Here is a 21,178-nt window from a genome sequence, read left to right as displayed (position 1 = left end):
CACCTGTTCAAAGCATGGTTCACCAAAAGTGGTGGGCTTGTTGAAAACCCACTGTGGCTTTTTGTAGCAAGTCTAAACTAAAGAAATTATTACTCCATTTCAAAGGGAACAACAGGCCACAAGTATTTAATTCACAACCCATTCAAGTATCCAACCTAGTGCCAAAGAAAGGGCAGTAGCAAACACTTAAGGGAACAAATCACTTCTTTCCCAAAGGTTAACTAAGTTTCCTACCCAGGAGACCCAGTGATCCCCAGCTTGTCATGAGGCAACCCAAAGTGCATCTGGGCAGATGCTTTTTTCCAGTTGCAGCCTTTCTTGTATTAAGATATCTTGAAAGCAGAGAAGACAGCCTCCCAATCTAACAATGGTTTTAGCTCCAGCACAGCAGCAAGCAATGGCTGTTCGCAATCCATACTATTTGGAAACTGGTTTTATTTATTTAAATAGGCCCTAACCTCATGAAACAATATTGGTGATATGCAAGCCGCTTTAAAGACTGCTTGAATCCTTGCTGCAGGTGACAGCGATGTAACATTTATAGAAATTTTCACAAATTATTTTCTGGTAAACTCAATCACATGACATCATGTTCCTGTTAGAATTTCTGCATCTGAATTTTGATTCAGTTTACTACTCCTCAAATGCCTCTTCATTGACCAAACATACCAAGAAAACTATCAACCCAAAGTAGTGATCTGGTTCTGAACTACCTTGCCCTTGTTCTTTCATTTAATCACGGCTGCATCTGATGCTTACGGACAGCTGATTTCCACCAAAGAAGAAAAGTGAAGAAAAACTGAAAAGCATCATGCTTTTTCTTGTTTGTTTTTTAGTCCCTGGCTCAACTCCTTTTGCAATCCTGTTCTGGGAGCAAATGTCTCAGGTTGATCACTCTCAGAACGCAATCCCTTTTCTATGCCAAGTGTGCAGGATATTTACCAAGATGACCTGAACATAGTACATACCTGAACTTCATCATCCTTTCGGATGGGCATGGATCGAACATTGTACTTCTGTCTCAGCTCTTTGGAAAGAGGAGAAGACATAATCTTCCTGCGAACGTGGGAAGGTGCATTGAAATGTCTTTTACGGTTCTTGCTCCGGTCAGAAGTCACAAAGGGGTTGAACTTCATTTTGGCTAAAAAAAGTTAAGAGGTGTAAACCTTTAAATAACCAAAATCTCATTCAGTTTCCAAACAAATAACAGCAGCAATTTCATTCTGAAAGTTCAGAATATTCACAGAGGCTGTCATATGTTTAACTCCATCAAAACCTGCTTGAACTCATCGGCCTATCAACTGAAGCTTGGTTTTAAAAACTTTTCTTTACTAGGATGCTTGCAATATTTGTTTATAGAATGAAATATTTTCCATTATTAACACAACCTTTTTAGTTATCAAACTTTTTGTTTACACTCCAAATTTTTTAAGTCCTGCGACAGGACTTTTATCTTTGAATTAGGGCAAAGCAGACTCAGTTTTTCAAACATAACATTACGTTTTCGAGACCAACGAACGCTAATCTCCAGACTTTAAGTATGAACACATCTAAGTCACCTCCAAAATCAATGATTCAGGCCACCCATCCCGAACCTAGAAAATGACGCACAGATCTGGGGTCCAAAAAGCCTTCCAATGGAGGAGCGCGGTATGGAAGTTCCGTGGATTTACCACTAAGTTATCTTGAAACCATTCTTTAGGAAACTACACAGCCCAGACCTGACTCGCTCTCCCCTTTTCCTGCAGCTCCCATTACAGAGTCCCAAAACTTTGTTTCCTCCTTTTCCCAGCCAGGCGGCCCTTGAGCTATAGGGAAAACAGGTCGAGACTATCTTGGCCCCTCTCCCTGGCTGCTACTCGGCCGCCGGAACAGTGTCGGGGCCCCAGGGGTCGAGAGCCACCGTGCCCGTGAACGGATGGCTGCGGATTACACGCGCTTTCCCCGCAAATCCTCACCCGAAGCTGCTTCAGCGATGGCCGCAAAAGGGAAGAGACCCACACGTTACTTCCGGTTCTGTACGGTGACAAGAACTCTCGCGAGACCCATGTCTTTTGGAGCGAGAGAGCCGCGTAGTTTAACCGAGAAGAGGAAACTAGGGAAGAAATTAATGACTACTGTCACCTCGCGGCTAGGAGGGGAACTGCGAGGGACCCAAGACTCCCTTCTCCAGGTTCTGGTGCCTTTCTTCCGAGCTCTGGGTTCTGCAGCTGTGTCCTCTGGGAAGGGTCGTTTCCGGGCGAGTGGCGGGGCTCAGAGTCTGACTGCCCCGGTGGCTTCTGAGAAAGTGAGCGGCCCCAGGGGACCCCTGTCCTTTAACTTCCGAGCGCCGGGCGGCGGGCACCCCATTATTCCGGAAAGGGCAGGTCCTATATTTGACAGCCAGGTGACGCTAGGACTCTAGCCGTCCCGGCCAGTGCCGTGGGTTTGTTCAGTCCTTTAACAGGCTTCAGCCGGGTGTCATTTGTCGCCTCCTCACCACCGCCTGTGATGAATGCGCCACAGATTCGGGCCGAGATTCGAGGGGACTTCCGAGAGCTGGGGCCACCGATCTGCTCCCCACCTCGCGGAAGTAGGTCTGAACCAGAGTTTCTAAGGAGCTCCCAAGTGATGCCGAGGATGCTGGTCCAATATCACACTTTGAAGGATCCCGGCTTGAGGAAGCCTTTCCGTGCGGAGATCCGTGCCCCTTTCTGAATTTTACTGGCTGCTGTCATTCAGTTCAGGATCTGATGGAAGCAGAGCAGGGGGGTGCGCTCCCCTGCAAATGGATTGCAGTGCGGGGTAATTTCTGAAGCGTGCCCTGCCGCGCACCTGGTAGGGACTTAGTTTCTGTTGAATGAATAATATAGGTGTAATTCTGAGGGAAGACACGTTTCATATATATAAGACGTAGCTAGTTTGCTGAGTGCTAGGGACACTCTTCTACTCACTCGAAGTTTTTAGCTCCTTTTAATTCACGTAATAGCCTTGTGATGCTGATATTGTTATCCCCATTTTACAGATGGGGACGCTGAACCACAGAGACGTGAGAGGAACTTGTGCATGGTTATACAGAACCCATAGGTTATAGATAAACTCATGCAAATTGGCCTCCCAGCCCCATCTGGTAATTCTGTATATGGTCCCAATTTGTGGGAGCCCATTGGGTCAAGTCAAAAAGAGAGAAACTCTATCCTTACAGGCTCAGAGTAGAGTCAGTAAAGAACATGTGTTTCCATGATTTAAAAATAGCTGTATTCTTAAATATGCTGTGATGGAAATAGCCCCAGATTTTATTTGTAATTCAAAAATTCAGTGAGAATTCCTCTGCAATTCGTTTCAACAAATGTTTATTCAGTGTCTTTCATGGGCCAGCCCTCTTCTGAACACTGGAACTACACAATGCAATTAATTAGTCAAAGTTGCTGCCTGCAGGAAGCTCATTGTCTAAGAGGAGAGATAAACAATGAAATCAACAATCATAGGAACCCAGGAAAAGCGTTTGCTGACCTAGAGTGTCCTTGGTGTTTCTTTGCTTCAGGAACAGAAGAGAGCTCTGGGGTCACAGAAGACTTCTGGGGTGAGATCACCCTTGACTGAGTTTTGAAGAACATAAAATTAGCTTGGTGAGGCAGTGGGAATAGCCTGAGGGAAGGCATGGAGGTGTGAAGCAGCATGACACATTGTCTCCAGGGGCCAGGTCCTTATATCTAGAGTGAGAGGCATTCAGACAGAAGCCCATGGGGCTCTGGAACCCAATGGAGTTTGATTTGGATGCTGAGAGCCATAGGGAGCAGGTGCAGGGTCCTGCCTTCCTACCTTTGCTTCCTTTGCGGTCTTCACAGTGTCACCCCTTTCTCTTCTTACTGTCCTTACTAGTTTCCTTAACCCCCTCTTCTTCAGGTCTCTCCATCATCTTCCTCTCTTCCCACAAAAGCCCTCTCTGTTTCTTCAGCCTCCCCATTATTTTCCGCTGTCACTTTTCCCTTTTAGGCCTCCTTATCTCCCTCCCTTCATCTAACACTGAGTCATCAAAATTAAAGCTTCAGCCCAACATTTGGACAGCATACCCACTTTATACAATGTGAAGATTACTGGGATACAAACTGTACAAACAGATGCAAATTACTGGCAACCTAGTTATAGAGTCTGTTTATCTTCACAAGTGTCCATTGGGCATCTTGGCTCTACCCTACCTGATCCTCTGGCCCCTTAGCCTGGCTGCCATCTCCCTCGCTCTCCCTTACATTCCTCTTATATCATTTGAAAACGGGCCTTTTAAACTGACTCTTTTGGGTCATTTTGAAACTGGTCTTTGTGAAGCCCTAATATACACCAAAGCAGGAATTATCCAGATTCCATTCCTATATCCCTGGACTAAATGTTTTTGTAGACTCCAAACTATTATATTTATTTGTTTGTTTGTTCATTGATTCACACACATTCTTCAAATATTTATCCAGCTTTGAATAATATTGAATGTCAACTGTAATTAAATATATATACTGGGAGTGCCAAAAAAATGTATACACATTTTAAGAGATGTTACCTATGTATTACTTTTCGAAGTTGAATTGAATTATGGTAGCAACGTGTAGTATGACGTTTGCTCAAAAGATGGCATTAATCAACTGAATGCTTGTGTCACCATGCAACAGGCAGGACAGTCAAAGAAAATGATGGAAGCACGTCTGAGGAGCGCAAGACCATTTTGAAGTGGTATTTGAAATTCGATAATATGGTGTAAGTACAATGACAATGGAGGATTTGGGGGGACCTTAAAGATGTGGTGTGCCATAGAAAACTGGCTACACTGGTGGTACTTCATGAAGAAATTGAAACGGCATGTGCTGTAATACAAGTAGACTCTTTAGTTAACGTTGTTCAAGCAGTAGTTCACTGTAATCAGAAGTGTCTGGACACTGATGATAACCACTTTGAGCACCTCTTGTAATTGCAGAAGTCAAATGTGACTTGTATTCATCTTTTGTTATTGGTATATGTTGAGTATTACAATTTCAATACAGTTTTTTCCTTTCTTAAAATGTGTATACATTTTTTTGGCACTCTCTGTATATATATGGTCACAGGATGTGGAGTACAGAGTAGGGAATAGAGTAAATGGAAATGTAACAGCTATATATGACGTCAGAGGGATAGTAAACTGGGGGGGGTTATCACTTTGTGAGGGGTGTAAATGTCTAACTATCACATTGTTTTGTGCACCTAAAACTAATTAAAACATGTTTACCCAGCTTTGATTTTTTACTAAATTTTATTTCAGGTACTTGGCATGATCTTACCAAGGTCAGTAAGATCTAGCCTCTCCTTAAGGAGCACATTTTCTAAGAGGAGATGGACTTGTCAACAAATACACATAATAAAGTGTCTTGGGAAGATGATGGGATGAAGTCGATTCTAACTGAGCTCAGGGGCTGGAAAGTCTACATAGGTAACCTTGGAACTGTTTCTGGAAAGCTAGTTATGAGCTTTACAGGTAGATGGGGGAAGTGTGTTCTAGGTGGAGGGAGTTGCCTAAGCAAAGGCCCAGAAGCCTGTACCAGCACTGCTTGTTGGCACTGTAAATAGATTGTACTGAGAATTAGTTGTGGCGTTCATTTATATTGGTTTAGAGGAGGATAAATGAAAGTGAGGAATTGTGAGAATGGGGTAAGGTTGTTTATTTTGTGCCAGAAAAGGACATTTGGACTGAAGGTGGTGAAGGGGAGAAGTGAAGATAACAGGAGAGCTGCCTATGTCATCTGCAGGCATTATTGAGGGGAGAGGTCATGGGACTGTATCTAAGGGCACAAAGGTCTCTAATATACACACTCAGGCTCCTGGCAACCATGGCTCAGAGCCCACCAGCAATATATGGATCCTTGCTCAGTAGGCCTAGACTATGCAAGTATGTATTAGAGGTAAAGGTTATTGCGATGCGAGTAACAAAAAATTTAACTTCCACAGCTAAAATATTTTTTTTTTTTAAAGAAAGGGTCTATTGGGCCATTGCTAGCAAGAGAAAGACCAGGTCCTGGGACATGAAGATGAAGTTTAAACCACCAGCAGCAGGGCTAGGCGGAAAAGTCAACGTGTCCACCATACTGGAGTTGATGGCCTTTGTAGGAGGCATCAAGTAGGAGGCAGAAAGATGTAAGTTGTTTTGAAAGAGTACATATTGACTGCAGATAAGGTGGGTGGGATAAGGTGAAGTCGGAGTAACAGTCTGCAAAGCTCATGTGTAAGCAAGAAGTGGAGGCTCCTGGGGTGCGGTGGAGCCTGGTGCAAATAGCCAACTGGAAATTAATTCAAAGTCCCGGCATACACTAAAGAGTGTAAGCAATCTGTCGTTGGTTTTGCACCGCAGTTGTTAGCTGATTAACCCCTTCTTGTCTTTTCCTTCCACCCTCTGGCCTGCTGTAATTTAATTTGGGAAATCTCAGAATTTTCTCCTTGTCAAATGGGAGGCAGCTGTGTGTGTGTGTGTGTGTGTGTGTGTGTGTGTGTGTGTGTGTGTAAGGGGGTGATGCCTTTGGACAAGGGGAGGAAGAGAAGAGTTTACCTTTAGCCCCAGACTTCCATCCACCTGTCTGCCTGCCTACCTACCTACTTACCTACCTACCTACCTGTCTATCTATCTATTGGTATCGTCCTGAAGTGCCCTGACTCCAGGGTGGTTGCTTAAAACAAAATATTTTATTTGAGAAAGGGAAGGAAGGGTAGAGGAAAATCAAAACAAGCCCATTAAATGATGGGGCCCAAAGAAATCCATAGGAATTTACAAACACTGAGAATATTAAACTTTTTACCTTCCTTCTTGGGGTGCCTGTTAAGCATAAAATGTCACATCTCTAACCAGACTAACCATCCCCACTGAGCCAGTAGCTGACACTCTTGAACTACAGGACAAGCAATCTGGCAGCTCTTGAATGTTTTGGGGGCTAGCTTCTCACCAGGCAATAGATGTGTACACTGAAAATATCTTTAGCTTCTAATATAATTTTTCAATTTAATTTTTGCACAAGTAATATGTTTACTTGGTTCAAAAATCAAAAGGTGTCAAAGGTAAAGGGAAAACTCCCCCTCCCATTTCATTATTTTCTCACCCCTTTCCACAGTTAATCACTCTTATAAATTTTTTGTGTATTTTCCCAATTTTTTATGAATAAATAAGCAAATAGGAATGTAAATTCTTATTCCCTCACTTTCTACCCAAATTGTAGTACATGATACCAGTGTTTCACACCTTTTCCCCATCAGCCATTGTGTCCTGGAGACTTTTCATATTGGTTCATAGACTCCTTCCTTGTTCTTTTTATAGCTGCACGATAACCCCTGCACCTTAAGTTGTACAACCAGTCCCCCGTTGATTGGCATGTAGGGTTTCCTTAATCCTTTGTTGTTATGAACAACGCTGCAATTACATAACATTGTACATATGTCACTGTCCATATATGCAAGTATATCCGTCGGATACATTTTTAGAACAGGAATTGCTAGGTCAAGGTGGAAATTTGATAAATAATGTCAAATTTCCCTTCCTAGGGGTGTTATGAATATGCATTCCCATCACCTCACCTGCTTCCCCTGAGCTTTGTCCTCAGAGTCGGTTTTGAAACTTTCAGGGTTTGACAAGCTAATAGGTGAAAAATGATATGCCAGCAGAATTTTAATTTGCATTTCCTTAACAAGTGTGGCTGAGTAAATGTTTAAGAGCCATTTGTATTTGTATTTTCAAACTGTCTTTTTCATCTAAAGTGAATTTTCCTAAAAGTCCAAGCTTGAGCTTCCCACACGCATTTGTAATGTCTCTGGAATCGTTGAGAAAATATATGCCTTTATTTTAAAAATAGCTTTTGACATTCTGTGAAAATAAAAGAAGTGCCATCTACAGGTTACCACTGAACAATATGAAAACATTACAGGTATTCTGAAATTAATTTTTGGCAAACGACAGAATCTGAAAAGACTAAAATCAGGTCCCCAGAAATCCACAACACTGTTTAAAGCAGCCTGGCTGAGGTTAAAACAGACTCATTAGAGTCTTTGTAAATTTAACATTTTTATTCTTATAATAAATATTTTCTCCATGAATCCACCTGTCCCCCACCCCCCAAATAGCACCTATGCTCTTTTCTAATCTTGAAAAAAGCATCAAGAAGCCCATCCGTGCTTTAAATCAACCCTCCCTGTGTCCTGAACATCCCCTGTAGCATGGATCCCATTCTCCATTGGTCCTCAAATGACCACCACTTCAGCCATTTGGGAACCAGAGAAGAGGCAGAGTGCTATTCCTTTCCCCATATATAGCAAACTGCTGAGAGGGGGCTCAGCTGTTGGCAAACTTGGGCTGCAAACAACAACCTATTTGAGAGAATAGTTAGAGGTTTTTGTTGTTTTTAATCCTAAATTTAATTTAAGATTATGGCCCATTGACTTATGGGCCTTAATAAACAGAAAACAGCTGTCCCTGAATGGCTTGCCCCCTAGTGGTCCTCATCAAGGACCCCTAGCACAGTCCACGGTGGGGGTCCCCAGGCAAAGAGGCCTTGACCAGCAGCCAACAGCACCTGGGTTTCAAGATTCCTTGAAACAGTAGTGTCCCTGACAAGCACAGCTGTTTTCTTCCACACCCTTCCTCACCCTGCCCAGCTTGGGAATCCACCTTGGAAACTGGCCTGGCTGGTGTAGCCTCTAATGAGTGGTTGGGTCATGAGGAGGACTTGGGCTGGGAGAGAGGCGGGAGCCCCCAGGGGTTAATTTGCCCACATAGTTCTCAGCTGACTCAAGTCTTGGCCATCAGGCATCCCCTGTATGCCTTGCTTTCCAGTCCATCCTTGAGAACCCAGGATTCAAAATTGGGACAATTCCTTGTGCCTGGGAAGCTTGGGGAAGATCTCTGATTCTTTTGTGGGCCAATCTGCTGGCCACACCCTCAATCAACAAACCCCTGCTTTCTGATGTGGCCTCAGCTTCCCAGGAAGACCCTTTTCTGTTACTTCTCCCAGAAATACTGGGCCACAGCCTCAGGGATCAGCTACTTCTTCAGGGAAGACCTTCCAGGCTGGTGATATGGGGGCAGGGAGGACTTGGAGGTGGGAAGGTGCACACTGGCCCATCTGTGAGGGTCATGGATGGGCACTGAGATTTGGGGGAGCACATGTGCTTTTGGCCCCTGTGCCACCCCTTCTGTTTGTTCCTGAGAGAAAACTAGAGAATCCTGGGTGGGAATTCTGACCTGGAAGAGTCCTGCTATTGGACCCCCATCCAGAAGAATTCCTTGTTCCCACCCGGGAGCCCCACCTGGCTTCAGGTAGGTCACCTGGTAGATAAGGACTACACCTCAGGGCTGGTGACCCCACAGGAAGGGGTAACCACCCGTCTTCCCACCTTGCTTAGTTCTAGCTTAGAGGAAGAAGTATCTGCTGAGGATACACAAGGGTGGGGGTGGCACACTTGTTGTTTCTGAGGAGGGGCTTCCATCACATATTTGACCCTGGCCTGGAACCTAGAGTTTCAGTCAAGAGCTCAGCTGCTCAGCTCAGTTCTAGCTCAGAGATCACCAGCCCCCAGCCTCCCTGTCTTGTCTGAGTCCCTGTAGGGAGTGAGGAGCTGGAGGTGAAGAGATGCCACCATACTTTCAGTCAGCACCATCCTAATGCCCTCTGCCTCAGGCCTCCCCTCTGCCCACAACCCCTCAGGGCTTGGTTGGACCAGGTCTGCTCTGGGGGCCCTCCACCAGCTCCCAGGCCAGGGCCAGCCCGGCTGGGTGGAGTAGAGCAGCTTCCAGAGCAGCTGTCAGGCTGGGCCTCACTGGGTAGCCCCTGCAAGTGCCACCATTCATGCCTGCTTCCTCACCAGCAGCACCCAGGGTAAGATGGCGGTGACCACAGCCACCACAGCGATGAGGGTGATGAGAAGGAGGGCCCGGGAGCGGCAGCAGAACGACCGGGTGGAGCTGGGAGCCGGGGATGCCTCAGAGAGCTCTGCCAGGCTGCGCCGCGGCAGGACACTGTCCTGCTCTCCCAGGGGCATCCCATGGCGACTGATGATGAAGATTTGCGGCTCCCGGGGCAGGCTGGGCAGCACATCCAAGGGGAACTGGGCACTCTGACCTGGGGATGGTCTCCAAACAGGCTGGGAGATGGCCAGGGGGTTTGTGTGGCCCAGGGTATCTGATGGTGGCCCAGGGGGCAGGCCCACAGGCACAGCAAGGGTCTGGGAGCTCTTGTCCAGCATGGAGGGCCAGCGGGAGCTTTTTTTGCTGAGGAAGGTGACATAGCGGCAGATGGGACAGACAATGGTCCTCTGGACCTGCCCGTCCACACGGGTGGAGAGTAGGTACTTGACAAGGCAGTCATGGCAGAACACATGGCCGCAGCTCAGCGTCCGGCTGGCGCCCTCCAGATCACGGAACTTCTCGTAGCACACGGGGCACTCACTGCAGGAGCTGTCCTTACTCTCGCCTTCTGACATGGCTGCTCTGGGAAGGCAGGGCCTTAGCTGTGGGCGGGAAGGGCTGTGAGTATCAGTGCCTTTTTCCTCCTTTGCTCCCCTCTGTAACTCCCTCTGCTTCCACTGCCTCCTTCTTCCCTTTCTTCTTGTCTCCTGTCTTCCATTTTTTCCTCTTGCCCTTTTGTCTTCTGCTGTTCCTCCTCAGTGGCCTACCTGAATTAAATCAAGACCTGAGACCTAGAGCCTAAGACCCTTAGGAGGAGAGGGGGAGGCGGTGCTTCTGGAAGTGGGGATTGGGAGACATAATGAGAGAGATCCTAGTCCAGCCACCCTGGACTCTTGAAGGAGGTGCATGGAGTGTGATAAAGGCATAGCCTTCCTGATACCTCACTTCAACCATGACATACACACACGGTGAGATCACCGCCTCACCTCTTCCTGGTTCCTTGCTGGAAGTAAAGGCAGGAGCACCCAGTTCTCAGGGGATGAGCAGGTGGTCCCCCAGCATCAGTCCAGGTCCCAGTGGGGGCCTGTGCCCAGAGTTCCTGTTTCCCAGAAAAGCCTCTGCTCCTTCTCAATCTCTCCGCTCAGGGGTTGGCTGATCCACTGATTTGTATCCAGCCACAGATTGCATTCCTCTGTGCTATGTGTAGCTATAAAGCAATGACTGTTTTGAAAATAAAACACAGAACTTACACATCCAAATGCCTGCTGGCCCTCGGCGTAGTCATGTCAGGGATCTGTGGGCTCATTCCTCCACTTGCCACAGCTCATCCATTCTTCAGATTCTTAGAGGGCTTCCGGAGGCCACCAGAGAACCTTCTGATAAACCTCAGTGAAGGCAGATTTTCATCCTTTGAGGATATGTGTGGTATTGTGAAAATGGCCAAAAGTCACCAGGTACCAATCCTGGAGGAAAGTAAATGAGTATTTAAGTGACATGATACTGTTTTAAATCAAAGATCTGGAGTCACCATAACGTTACAGTGTAGGTTTTAAACATTATCTGAGAGCAAAGGAGAGGCTCCAAAAATGTTATTAGCAATGGTAGAATTGTTGGTTAAGTACTCAGCTTCCCAAGATGATGACCTTGAAGGGAAACACCCATTTGGGTATGTGGCGAGGCCCAAGTGTTCTCATGTAAAAGTCCCCAGTGTCACAACTGTGTATTCTAAACTCATATAGGACAGCCTCTTTAGAAAAAACTGTAATCACTTATTATTGATATATTCTTCCATCAATGACAAAAGACCCTTGGACACACTGACAAATAGAACTGAGAGATGACATAATGGGAACAAGATTAATTAACAGGAAGACAACTATTGTTTGTCAAATTTCAAATCTTTTGGAATCTCTCCCTTTACTTGGCTTGGTTCCAAATCCATTTTACCAAGATGGAAATGTCCCATAACTAAGAAGGAGCAAAAATATGTAAAAGTAATTTCTCCAAAGAAGCCTGATGAAATTTGGGATAGGGGGCCTGGGACCCTGCAGGCAGCACCTAAACCTTTGCAAACGTTTTCAATCTTTGGTTTCTGAGGTTGTCAGTGTGTCTCCCAGGCTGGTGGTGGTGCGGGGGGGTTCAAGTCCTCAGACTCTGGAGCTGGGTTCAAGTCCTTGATATGTCCACTGCTGTCTGTATAACCTCAGGCAAGTTGTTTAACCTATCTGAGCCTCAGTTTCCCATCTGTAAAATGGGGTTGATAATAATAATACTACCTTCCTCTCAGAGTTGCAGAGTTGTTCAGAGTATTAAGTGAGCTAATGCGAGTGAAGAGTCTGGTACAAAGTAAGTGCTCAATAAATGCTACATGTCATTGTTAAGGCAGGCCAAATCCTCTTCCCTCCTAGCATCTTTCTTCCCTTCCTTCCCTCTCCTCCTCAGATAGTCCTTATTATGTAGATGACTAAAAAATCACGCACCTCTGACAGAGGGTAGCTCCCCTCAAATTAGAACAACTGAACAAGATAACAATAGATTACGTAGGTGTTGGGCAATAGGTAAAAATTAAGATGGTGATGCCAGTGTTTCCCAGTCATTTTTGTTTCGTAATGCTTATAAATGTCTAAACTGAACTAGAGTTACTCTCAGAATGACCATGATTTTCTTAAGCCAACCAACTACTAATATGTCCTCCTGTGTTTCATAACTCCCTACAGGCATATGGTAGAAATTCATTGCATCCATCCATCCATCCATCCATCCATCCACCCATCCATCCAATTATTCAACAAATATTTATTGAGCACCTGCTGCATGCTAGGTATTGAGCTAGACATTGGAGATAAGCAGTGATCAAGAAAGTCTTTCATAAAACTTTCAGAGCCTAGTGGACATTTATAAATTTTCTTGAAAACTATTTTTTAAAAAGGAGGGATGATGATCAATAGCTTAAGTTGTTTGGGTAACTGAGAGGAAGGTATCAAGATAGGCAAGAGAATTAAAGTAGATAGGTAAGAGAATGCTAGGGGAAGAAAGAACTTTTGAGGTAATTTAGTTAAATCTACTTTTACAGGTGAGCAGACCTAGGTTCGCAGAAGGGAAAGTGAATTGTTTGAGGTTACCTGGGAAGGTGATGGAGAAGGAGAAGGCCGAGATAATGATAGAGATAGAGATAGAGATAGAGATGAGAGAGAGAGAGAGAGAGAGAGAGAGAGAGAGAGAGGAGATTCCATAGATTATATAGAGACCATTATTAGAATCAATTGATAGGTTGAGTGAGTAGATATTAGCAAGTCAGAAAGCACTATCCTGCTTGGGATGAACAGGGGAGGGGGCAGAAGAGCCTCTATTTTTCATGTGAGCTTGTGGGAAAGTAAAAGCGACCCACGGGATGCAAAAGATGTCCCAGTCCCCACTGATGGCCTCTCTGGGCAGCCCTTTCTCCTTCCTGAGCTTCAGGAGTGGCATTTCATTCATGCTTGGACAATGCCACCCTCCTTCCCCACCTTCTTCTAACCTCCCTTTCTCAGTCTTTCCCTGACCTCTCCCTCCTGTGTCCCTCCCTTTTTCTTAATTCCATTTTATTCTTCATCCTTGAGTTCCTCTTATGGGCCTGACTCTGTCTTGGGTGCTGGGGCAGGGAAGAGGGCAGCAGAAGGAATAAATGCAAGGCTCATACTCTGGTTTGGGCACAGACTAGTTAAATAACAATGCAAGACATTATATGCCAAAAAGCATTCCCATTGGTGCTTTAGGAAATTGTGGGGAGAGGAGGGCTGCAAAGTCTTCCTAGGTGAGGAGGGACCAGTGTTGAGCTAATAATAAATAATTATAACAGCGACTATTTATTAAACACTAATTATGTGCTTGGCATTTTGCATTCCTTCCTCATTTAACCCTGACAACTCTGGGAGGTAGGTATTTTCTCCATTTTACAGATGAGGGAACTGAGGCTCAAGGCTTAAGTTAAGTAACTTGCTCAAAGTCATACTGCTGGTACAGGGCAGACCCAGGATAGGCAGCCCATGATATGTATTGCTGCCTCTAGTGAGGGTTTGGATGTGCCTCCATGGAGGACATTCCAGACCTTGGTTCAAGGCGTAGATGAAGAACCAAAAGCAAGGTGGCAGAACAGGAGGTCCCAGGCCTCATACCTCTACAGAAACACTGATTTACCTGTATTTCCTGTGAAGCACCCGTGGATGAGAATACCTCACGACAGCTCCAGAATCAGTTGTATATGTTATAGATGTACAGCTTTTTGCATGTCAAATGTACTTTAGTAAAGTGGTTAAGAAAAAAAGGAATAGATGAAGAAGCATTGATGGAAAAGTGACGCCCAAACTTCCCTCCTCAGAGTGACTCTAAACAGAGCTGCCATTCCAGCCACCTGTGAGGCGGGGAGGACAAGGGCTGGCCCAAGGGAGGTGACCTCGAAAACCCCAGTTCCCAGCCTTAGCAGCAGCAGCCCATTGTGAGGACTGGTTGGGGCTGTCACCAGCCCAGGCAACCCCCCCCCGCCTCCCCACCTTGGAACAGTGGACCTGTGAGGCAGAGGCCCTATAGCTTCAGCTGTGTCCACTTCCCCACCCCTAGATGCCACACACACACACACACACACACACACACACACACTCCCACACCTCTGTATCACTCCAGCTTCAGTCCAAACCTTGCCAACCTTTTCCTGGCTCCCCGTCCTTCCCCACCCCCAGCCAGGGCTCCCGGACTCACTTTGGCTGGGGCCAGGAAGAGCAGCATCCGCCTCTTCACCTGGGTCCTCCGCGAGGCAGATCTGAGCCACCCAGAGGCACTGGGCAGGCAGCACGTCCTTCTGTTGCTGTCACTGTGACAGCTGCCGCTGAGGCATTCCCTAATGACTGAGCAGGTCGGGAGGACAGTGCCAGGAAGTGAATGTCGCTCAACCCGTTTGAGACCAGGAGGCTCTTGGCATTGCCCAGGGGTTTGGCAGCTGCTGGAGTCATGTGATCTTGATGAGGATGCTAGGAGGGGAGCCCCTGACCTGAAGAGGAGCCCAGGGATGGGTACTCAGGACAGGCAGAGGGTCTCACAAGGAGGCAGTGACCCAGGACCCCTTTGACTGAAGCTCCCTAGAGATGGGTCTCCCCATCCCAACACTAAAAGTCATGTTCGCAGTCTTCCACGCCCCTGGACCCATTTCAGTGATCCTTCCACACCCCTCTGCTCCTCTGCCATGCACAGAGTGAAAGGGGCAGATCAGCCTCAGGAAGGCGATGACATCCAAAGTTGTATACAAAGATTTGGGGGATGTGCTATGTGTATTTGTCATTCATCAAACACTCAAAGGGGCTCAGAGATCCAAAAGACCAAACACCACTGGGAGAAAGAATGGAGTAGAGTAAAACCAATGAATTAGAAATGCGCACACCTGAGTGGAAAAAAGTCCCTGATATCTTGTGAAATAGAAGCACATTTCAGAACAGTCTGTATAATATGATTCTATTTATAGAAATGAGAACAACATATGATCATTTTTATAGAGAAAAATTGGGAAGAAGACACATCAGATTTGATAGTAATCATCTCTGGAGGGACTTTCTATTTTAAACATTCCTGTGATATTTGAATTTTCACACTGAATGTGTTTCTTTCATGATCAGAAAAAAATAATCAATAATAAGGTAGGAACAAAGCCAGGACTAGAAACCATTTTGGGGGATTCCCTCCCAGACCTCAAGAAATTGGTTTTCTACTGAAAAAATGAAGTTCCTGGATCCAACGCACAGCTCAGCATATGTGTGACCTCATAGGGTGACCAGGATGGCCCCTTTCCCACTGGACCAACTATGGCCACTTTGAGGCTGGTTGGGGGAGGACAGTCAGGGCAGTGTAGCTGGCCACCTCATCCAGAACATGGAGATGGCTGGGTACAAACCGTGGTGACAGTCTCTCATGTTCTTCCCCAGGAAGTCCCAGACAGTCCTAGATTTAGCAAATAGAAGTGTAGACTGCCCAGGTAAATTTGTATTTCAGATAAACAAAAAAAATTTTTTTTTTTAGATTTTTTTTTATTGGGGAATTGGGGGGATGGGAACAGCGCTGGGGAATTGGGGAAGGGGAACAGATAAGTTGTTGTTGTTTTGTTCTTCAGTCTAGTTGTGGAGGATGTTGTTTCACTGGCCCTAGTTGGCACCATCATTGCGCTCTTCCTGGGCGAGGCAGATCAGTCGCTGGCTTCTGGACAGCCGCTCACTGCGGCTGCTGGCCGCTCACGCTGGCTGCTGGCTACATATGGTAGCCCATGACAACCCACTGCCACAGGGGCTGCAGCCTACGCCATCGCCGGCGACTCACGGCAGCCCAGCTCCAGGTTGAGCTGTTGTTCAGCATCTTAGCTGTAGAGGGCAGTGTCACTGGCCCTCATATGTGGGATCTGAACCGGGGCCCTCTGGCGTCCCAAGCCAGTTCTTAACCATCGTGCCACTCGGCCGGCCCAACAAATAATTTTTTAGTATAAGTATGCCCAATGCAGTATTTGGGACCTAATTATGCTAAAAAATTATTCATTGTTTATCTAAAACTCAAATTTCACTGGGCATCCTATTTCATTTTGCCACTCTAGTCCCAGAGGGTTCCCCAAATTTCTCTCCTTGCATCAGCACCATGCCCCTTTGGTAGTGTGGCTCATGACTGACTACCTAGGGCTTCCTGAAAAGGAGTCCCAAATATTCAGCATCAGTGCCCCATGTGTCCCCGGGGTAGGGGACGGAGCTAATCTGGACTGATTTTAGACTCAGACTAATGTGATATGATTATGTAGTAATATGAAATTCCTGAGGCCCCCAGTTCTTTTCCACTGGCCCTGCTATGAAGCTTAACTTTGAAGATTACCTTGAATATATAAATATTTATTATCATAGTTTGTCATGGTTTTATATTCCAAAATAAGAATTCCACTTTAAAAATTATATATACATATGTATGTATATATGTGTGTATGTTTTTGCACATACACACACAGACAAACTTACCTGAAAGAGTAAATATATCAGCGGGAGAAACCTTAGCTTGACTTTATCAGGTTGGCTCTAGTCATCTAGCAAGATCTTGAGAGAGTTGGGCACAGGGCTAAGTTTTGAGAGGCAAAGGGGAATTAGTAATCAGGAAAAACTGAGAGCACAGGTATATTAGCCTGAAGGTTCTACACTATAGGATTTGATAGTAGGGATCTTTGGGAAATTGAGATCAGCACAGGAGCATTCAAAAGTGCTCTGTGTGTGTTTATATGAAGAGAAAGTGCCACGTGCATTTGGGTAAGTTACTTAATTCCTTTGTGCATCAGTTGCTTCAATCAGAAAAATGGGGATAATAATGGAGACCATTTTGGCCCCATAAGGTAAGACTCTATAGGATTGTGATGCTTAAATGAATGGATGCAAATAATGTGCCTGGAACCATACCTCTAAATGCATTAAGGTCTCCATCAACACCCTATCACCTTTCTTTCTTTCCTTCCTTCCTTCCTTTCTTCCTCCCTTCCTTCCTTCCTTCCTTCCTTCCTTCCTTCCTTCCTTCCTTCCTTCCTTCCTTCCTTCCTTCCTTCCTTCCTTCTTTCTTCTTCATCATCATCATGGCAAAAAGAGAAGGCTAAAGAGGGGTAAGGGGACTTGAATACCTTCTACTTCAAGGGGCCTGGCCAATCTGGTCCTAGCTTAGTGAATAAGGTATTTTTTGCAAATCCTACCACCTGTTTTATAGTGTCCTGCCATTCTCAGCAGAGGCGATAAATGCAGTCTGAATGGTGGAAGACTGGTTTTCAGCTCAGGGAAGGATGGGATGAGTGGCCTCTGTTCTGGTCAGGCTACATCCGAGAATTGTGCCCAGTTCTGGGGACACAGTTGGGGTGGTGGTGTCAAGGCACTGAAGCGTGTTCTGGGGAAGAGGCCAGCCAGGATAGGTGTGGGTCCGGAGACTATTGTGGATCAGTAAGATGAGACTTTCTTTGGGGAAACCTCTCTAAGGGTAGGAAGCTTCCAGACGAGGGGAGAACCCAGGCTGAGGCTGGCTGACCACTGACTGACTGAAGGTCTGGTTTCTGCATAGGATGACTAGCTGGACCAGGATAGAAATCCCCAAATACCAGAACCACCTGGAGAACTGATTAAAGTTACAGATTTCCAGGCCTTATCTTAGGACTTAGCAGGTCTTGAGATGGGCCTAGGAAAATACATTCTGTATTTATTTTTTTTAATTGAATGGATTGATGAATGAATTGATGTGATAATGCAAAAATAGTGCATGCTAATGGTAGAATATAATTTTTAGATATACGGGTTCTGTAAACCACTGTAAAATTCTTTCAACTTTTCTGTATGTTTGGAAATTGTCATAATAAATGCTGAAATAAAATTTAATTTCTTGAATAAACAATACATTCAGATGATTAAAAAATAAAAAAGTGGTAAAAACCTACAGTGAAGATTCCCTCTCCTCCCTGTTCCGTATCTGCCCATTTCCTATGCATCCCAAAAGGCAATCACTAGCTAACACCCATCAGAAAGGCTACTCTAAAACACACACAAACACACACACACACACACACACACACACACACACAGAAAATGGGTGTTGGTGAGAATGTGCAGAAATTTGAGCTCTTGTGCACTGCTGGTGGGAATGTAAAATGGTGCAGCCACTATGAAAAACATTATGATGGCTTCTCAAATAATTAAAAATAGAATTACCAAATGAGCCAGCAATTTCCCTTGTGGGTACATACCCAATAGAATTGATAGCAGGGACTCCAACAGATATTTGTACACCCATGTTCAAAGCAGTATTACTCAAAATAGCCCAAAGGTGAAAGCAATTTGTGTTTATCGACAGATAAATGTATAAACAAAGTGTGATTTATACATATAATGGAATATTATTCCCCCTTAAAAAAGAAGAAAAGTCTCACACATGCTACAATATGGGTGAACTTTGAGGACATTATGCTTCATAAAATAAGCCAGTTACAAAAGGACAAACACTATATGAATCCACTTATAGGAGGTTCCTAGAGTAGTCAGATTCATAGAGACAGAAAGTAGAATGGTGGTTCCAGGGTGAATGGGAAGTAATTGTTTAATGGGTACAGAGTTTCAGTTTGGGAAGATAAAAATGTTCTGGAGATGGATGGTAGTGATGGTTACACAACAGTGTGAAAGTACTTAATGCCATTTAACTGTACACTTGAAAATGAAGAAGACGGTAGATATTTACCATAATTTTTAAAAAAGGTAACCATTGTAATTAGTGGTTATTCTTGTGCATCTCATTTATCTACAGGAGCGAATACACATATAGATTCATATTCTCTCTCTTTTTTTTTTTAAACCAAAAGGTAGCAGGCCACATGCATGCTTCTGCATCTTGCTTGTCTTCCTTGACACTATATCTTGGAGCTTTCTCATTTATCAGCTTGGTAAGTGGTATAAGTGCTGCTTTTCATTTCCAGCTTGCATCCCTCCCTCCTCCGCGCCCCCTTTCCCCCCCAGCCCTCCTGCACCAACTTGCACCACAGAACCCAGCAGCCACAGAGTATCTTCACGGGTCTCAGCTCATCTTCCTCTTCTCTGAAGACTTCCATGGCTCCCCACTGCCCGCACCCCTCAGCCAGCACATGAGGCCCTCACTGCCTTTCTAAGGCTTGCTCCAGTTATCCCCTATCCCCTTGGCTGTCTGTCTCATGCCATGCAGAGTGGCCACAATGGTGACTTTCAGCTTAGATCCCTTGAAGGCCTCAACTTTTGGGGCTCTGTGATTTTTTTCCCATGCTTTTTTATTTTTTATTTTTCTGGCTGGAATGCCTTTCTACTTCATCACTCTCTGCCCCCCAGCATCTCCATCTTTTATTAAGACCTTGAAGGAGGGGATCCTAACTCATCTTTGTAGACTCCAGCACAAAGGCCTGGCATCATTAAATCAATACATCAATTTTTGTTAAATGAATAAATCTACCTTCTCAAGCCTAGCTCAAGTGTATGGGGCCTGGGGGCAGGGGTGGTGTGCAAGGGAAGTTTGGGGAATACAGCCATTCTACTTTCTATTCTAAATTCCTTTGGAATGCACACCAAAATTCCCTCCTCAAAGTCATAGTAGACTGAGAACCTCTGGTCTGGCTGGAGACAGGAGATTGAGCCCACCAGTGTGTTAGAACCTTACCTGAGTCACTATATGCCAATGTTGTCTTTGGAAAAGCTTGGTCTTAGGCAGGTTCTGCAGAGGGTGAGTTGGCAAGGAGAGAGAAGAGGAAGGGACATAAGGACTTTTGAAGGAGGAATCCCGGGGAGAATTTAGTAAATTGTCTTGGTAATTTTTGCTATATCAAAGTACCACATGTACGATTGTTTACTTGATTTTTCTTTAAAAAAATGGAGCCACATTTTAAACTTAAATATTTAGTCTCGCCTCATTCTAAGCATTCATACCTGTGCAATCACAGGTCTGATATTCTAGTTATATTTTTAATAAACAGCACAATGAATACATACTGTTAAGTTAAAAAAAGGTTTGCTTGTATACCACCTGAAGTCGTAGTGCACACAGACCTTGGCACACACTGACATGGGACCTATGAAGGATGATGGCCTGGGATAGCTGATAGAGGCTTGGGATCTCAGAGCTGAAAGAGGCCACTTCAGAATTTTCATGGCTGGGCCCAAGGCTGGGCTTAAATGCTTGAGAGCCCTTTGGATGGGAAGCCACAGAGTGGGATCAACCAAAAGAATCCTGAGAAAAGGAGACAAATAGCTTGGACTTGAGGATAATATTGACAAGGGCAGAGGGTGACCCAAGGGTGGGGCTCTGGGAGGAGGTAGAGAGTAGCAGGGGTGGGGCACTGGGTGAGCAGGAAGACTGAGTCACACCCCAAGCCCATGAGAGCCAGCAACTCACCTGGTCTGGCCCTGATTCCCTCTCACTGTTGTATAACACACACACCTTTAAAATTGCCCACTGCAGGTGCAGAGATGCCCTGGGACAGCGGGGGGAGGGAAGCTAAAGAAGAGAGCACAGAGGTTTGTTCTCAGGGTGGTATGTGGAAGGGAAACCTCTCCCCCTTCCTGGGGTGGTGGCAGCCGCAGGAGAAAGAGTGCTTGAAATAAGCCTGTGACAGAGGATTTACCGAGTCTTCACTCTTCATCCCAGAGCAGAAAGCCTCTCTGACAGCTGAGAGTCCTCAATGCTTGAGCCAGGTAAGGCCAGTGTCAGGGGCAGAGTTAGGAGTGAAAAAAAATTGATATTGTTTCTGATTTAAAAGTAGCACTG

The 21,178-nt window shown here is 45.3% G+C and overlaps 1 protein-coding gene and 1 long non-coding RNA gene across 3 annotated transcripts; both read right to left on the bottom strand.

Moving 5' to 3' along the window:
• Positions 1-1,013: 1,013 nt before the first annotated feature.
• Positions 1,014-2,059, bottom strand: LOC109395103 (uncharacterized). The gene is made up of 2 exons (XR_002126575.1): positions 1,959-2,059; positions 1,014-1,141 (listed from the first exon to the last, which is right to left on the bottom strand). It is a non-coding gene; the product is annotated as an uncharacterized LOC109395103 (long non-coding RNA).
• A 5,482-nt stretch (positions 2,060-7,541) lies between these two features.
• On the bottom strand, positions 7,542-14,683 carry RNF222 (ring finger protein 222). 2 transcript variants are annotated; one of them, XM_019665904.1, is made up of 2 exons: positions 14,618-14,683; positions 7,542-11,346 (listed from the first exon to the last, which is right to left on the bottom strand). In XM_019665904.1, exon 2 carries the CDS (start codon positions 10,456-10,458, stop codon positions 9,823-9,825), a length of 636 nt encoding a protein of 211 aa, XP_019521449.1. In that variant the 5' UTR covers positions 10,459-11,346; positions 14,618-14,683; the 3' UTR covers positions 7,542-9,822. The 2 variants fall into 2 exon arrangements, with proteins under 2 accessions (XP_019521449.1, XP_019521448.1); XM_019665903.1 differs by lacking the exon at positions 14,618-14,683 and having other exon boundaries at positions 7,542-10,485; positions 11,134-11,494.
• Positions 14,684-21,178: the final 6,495 nt, after the last annotated feature.

The sequence above is a fragment of the Hipposideros armiger genome, unplaced genomic scaffold (genome assembly GCF_001890085.2).
Source record: "Hipposideros armiger isolate ML-2016 unplaced genomic scaffold, ASM189008v1 scaffold_457, whole genome shotgun sequence".
Classification (NCBI taxonomy): Eukaryota; Metazoa; Chordata; class Mammalia; order Chiroptera; family Hipposideridae; genus Hipposideros; species Hipposideros armiger.
This window is presented reverse-complemented; position numbering and strand designations above follow the sequence as displayed.

Bases quoted from the DNA above. Each gene is read 5' to 3' on its own strand.
- RNF222 (XM_019665904.1), bottom strand. From the start codon at position 10,458: ATGTCAGAAGGCGAGAGTAAGGACAGCTCCTGCAGTGAGTGCCCCGTG.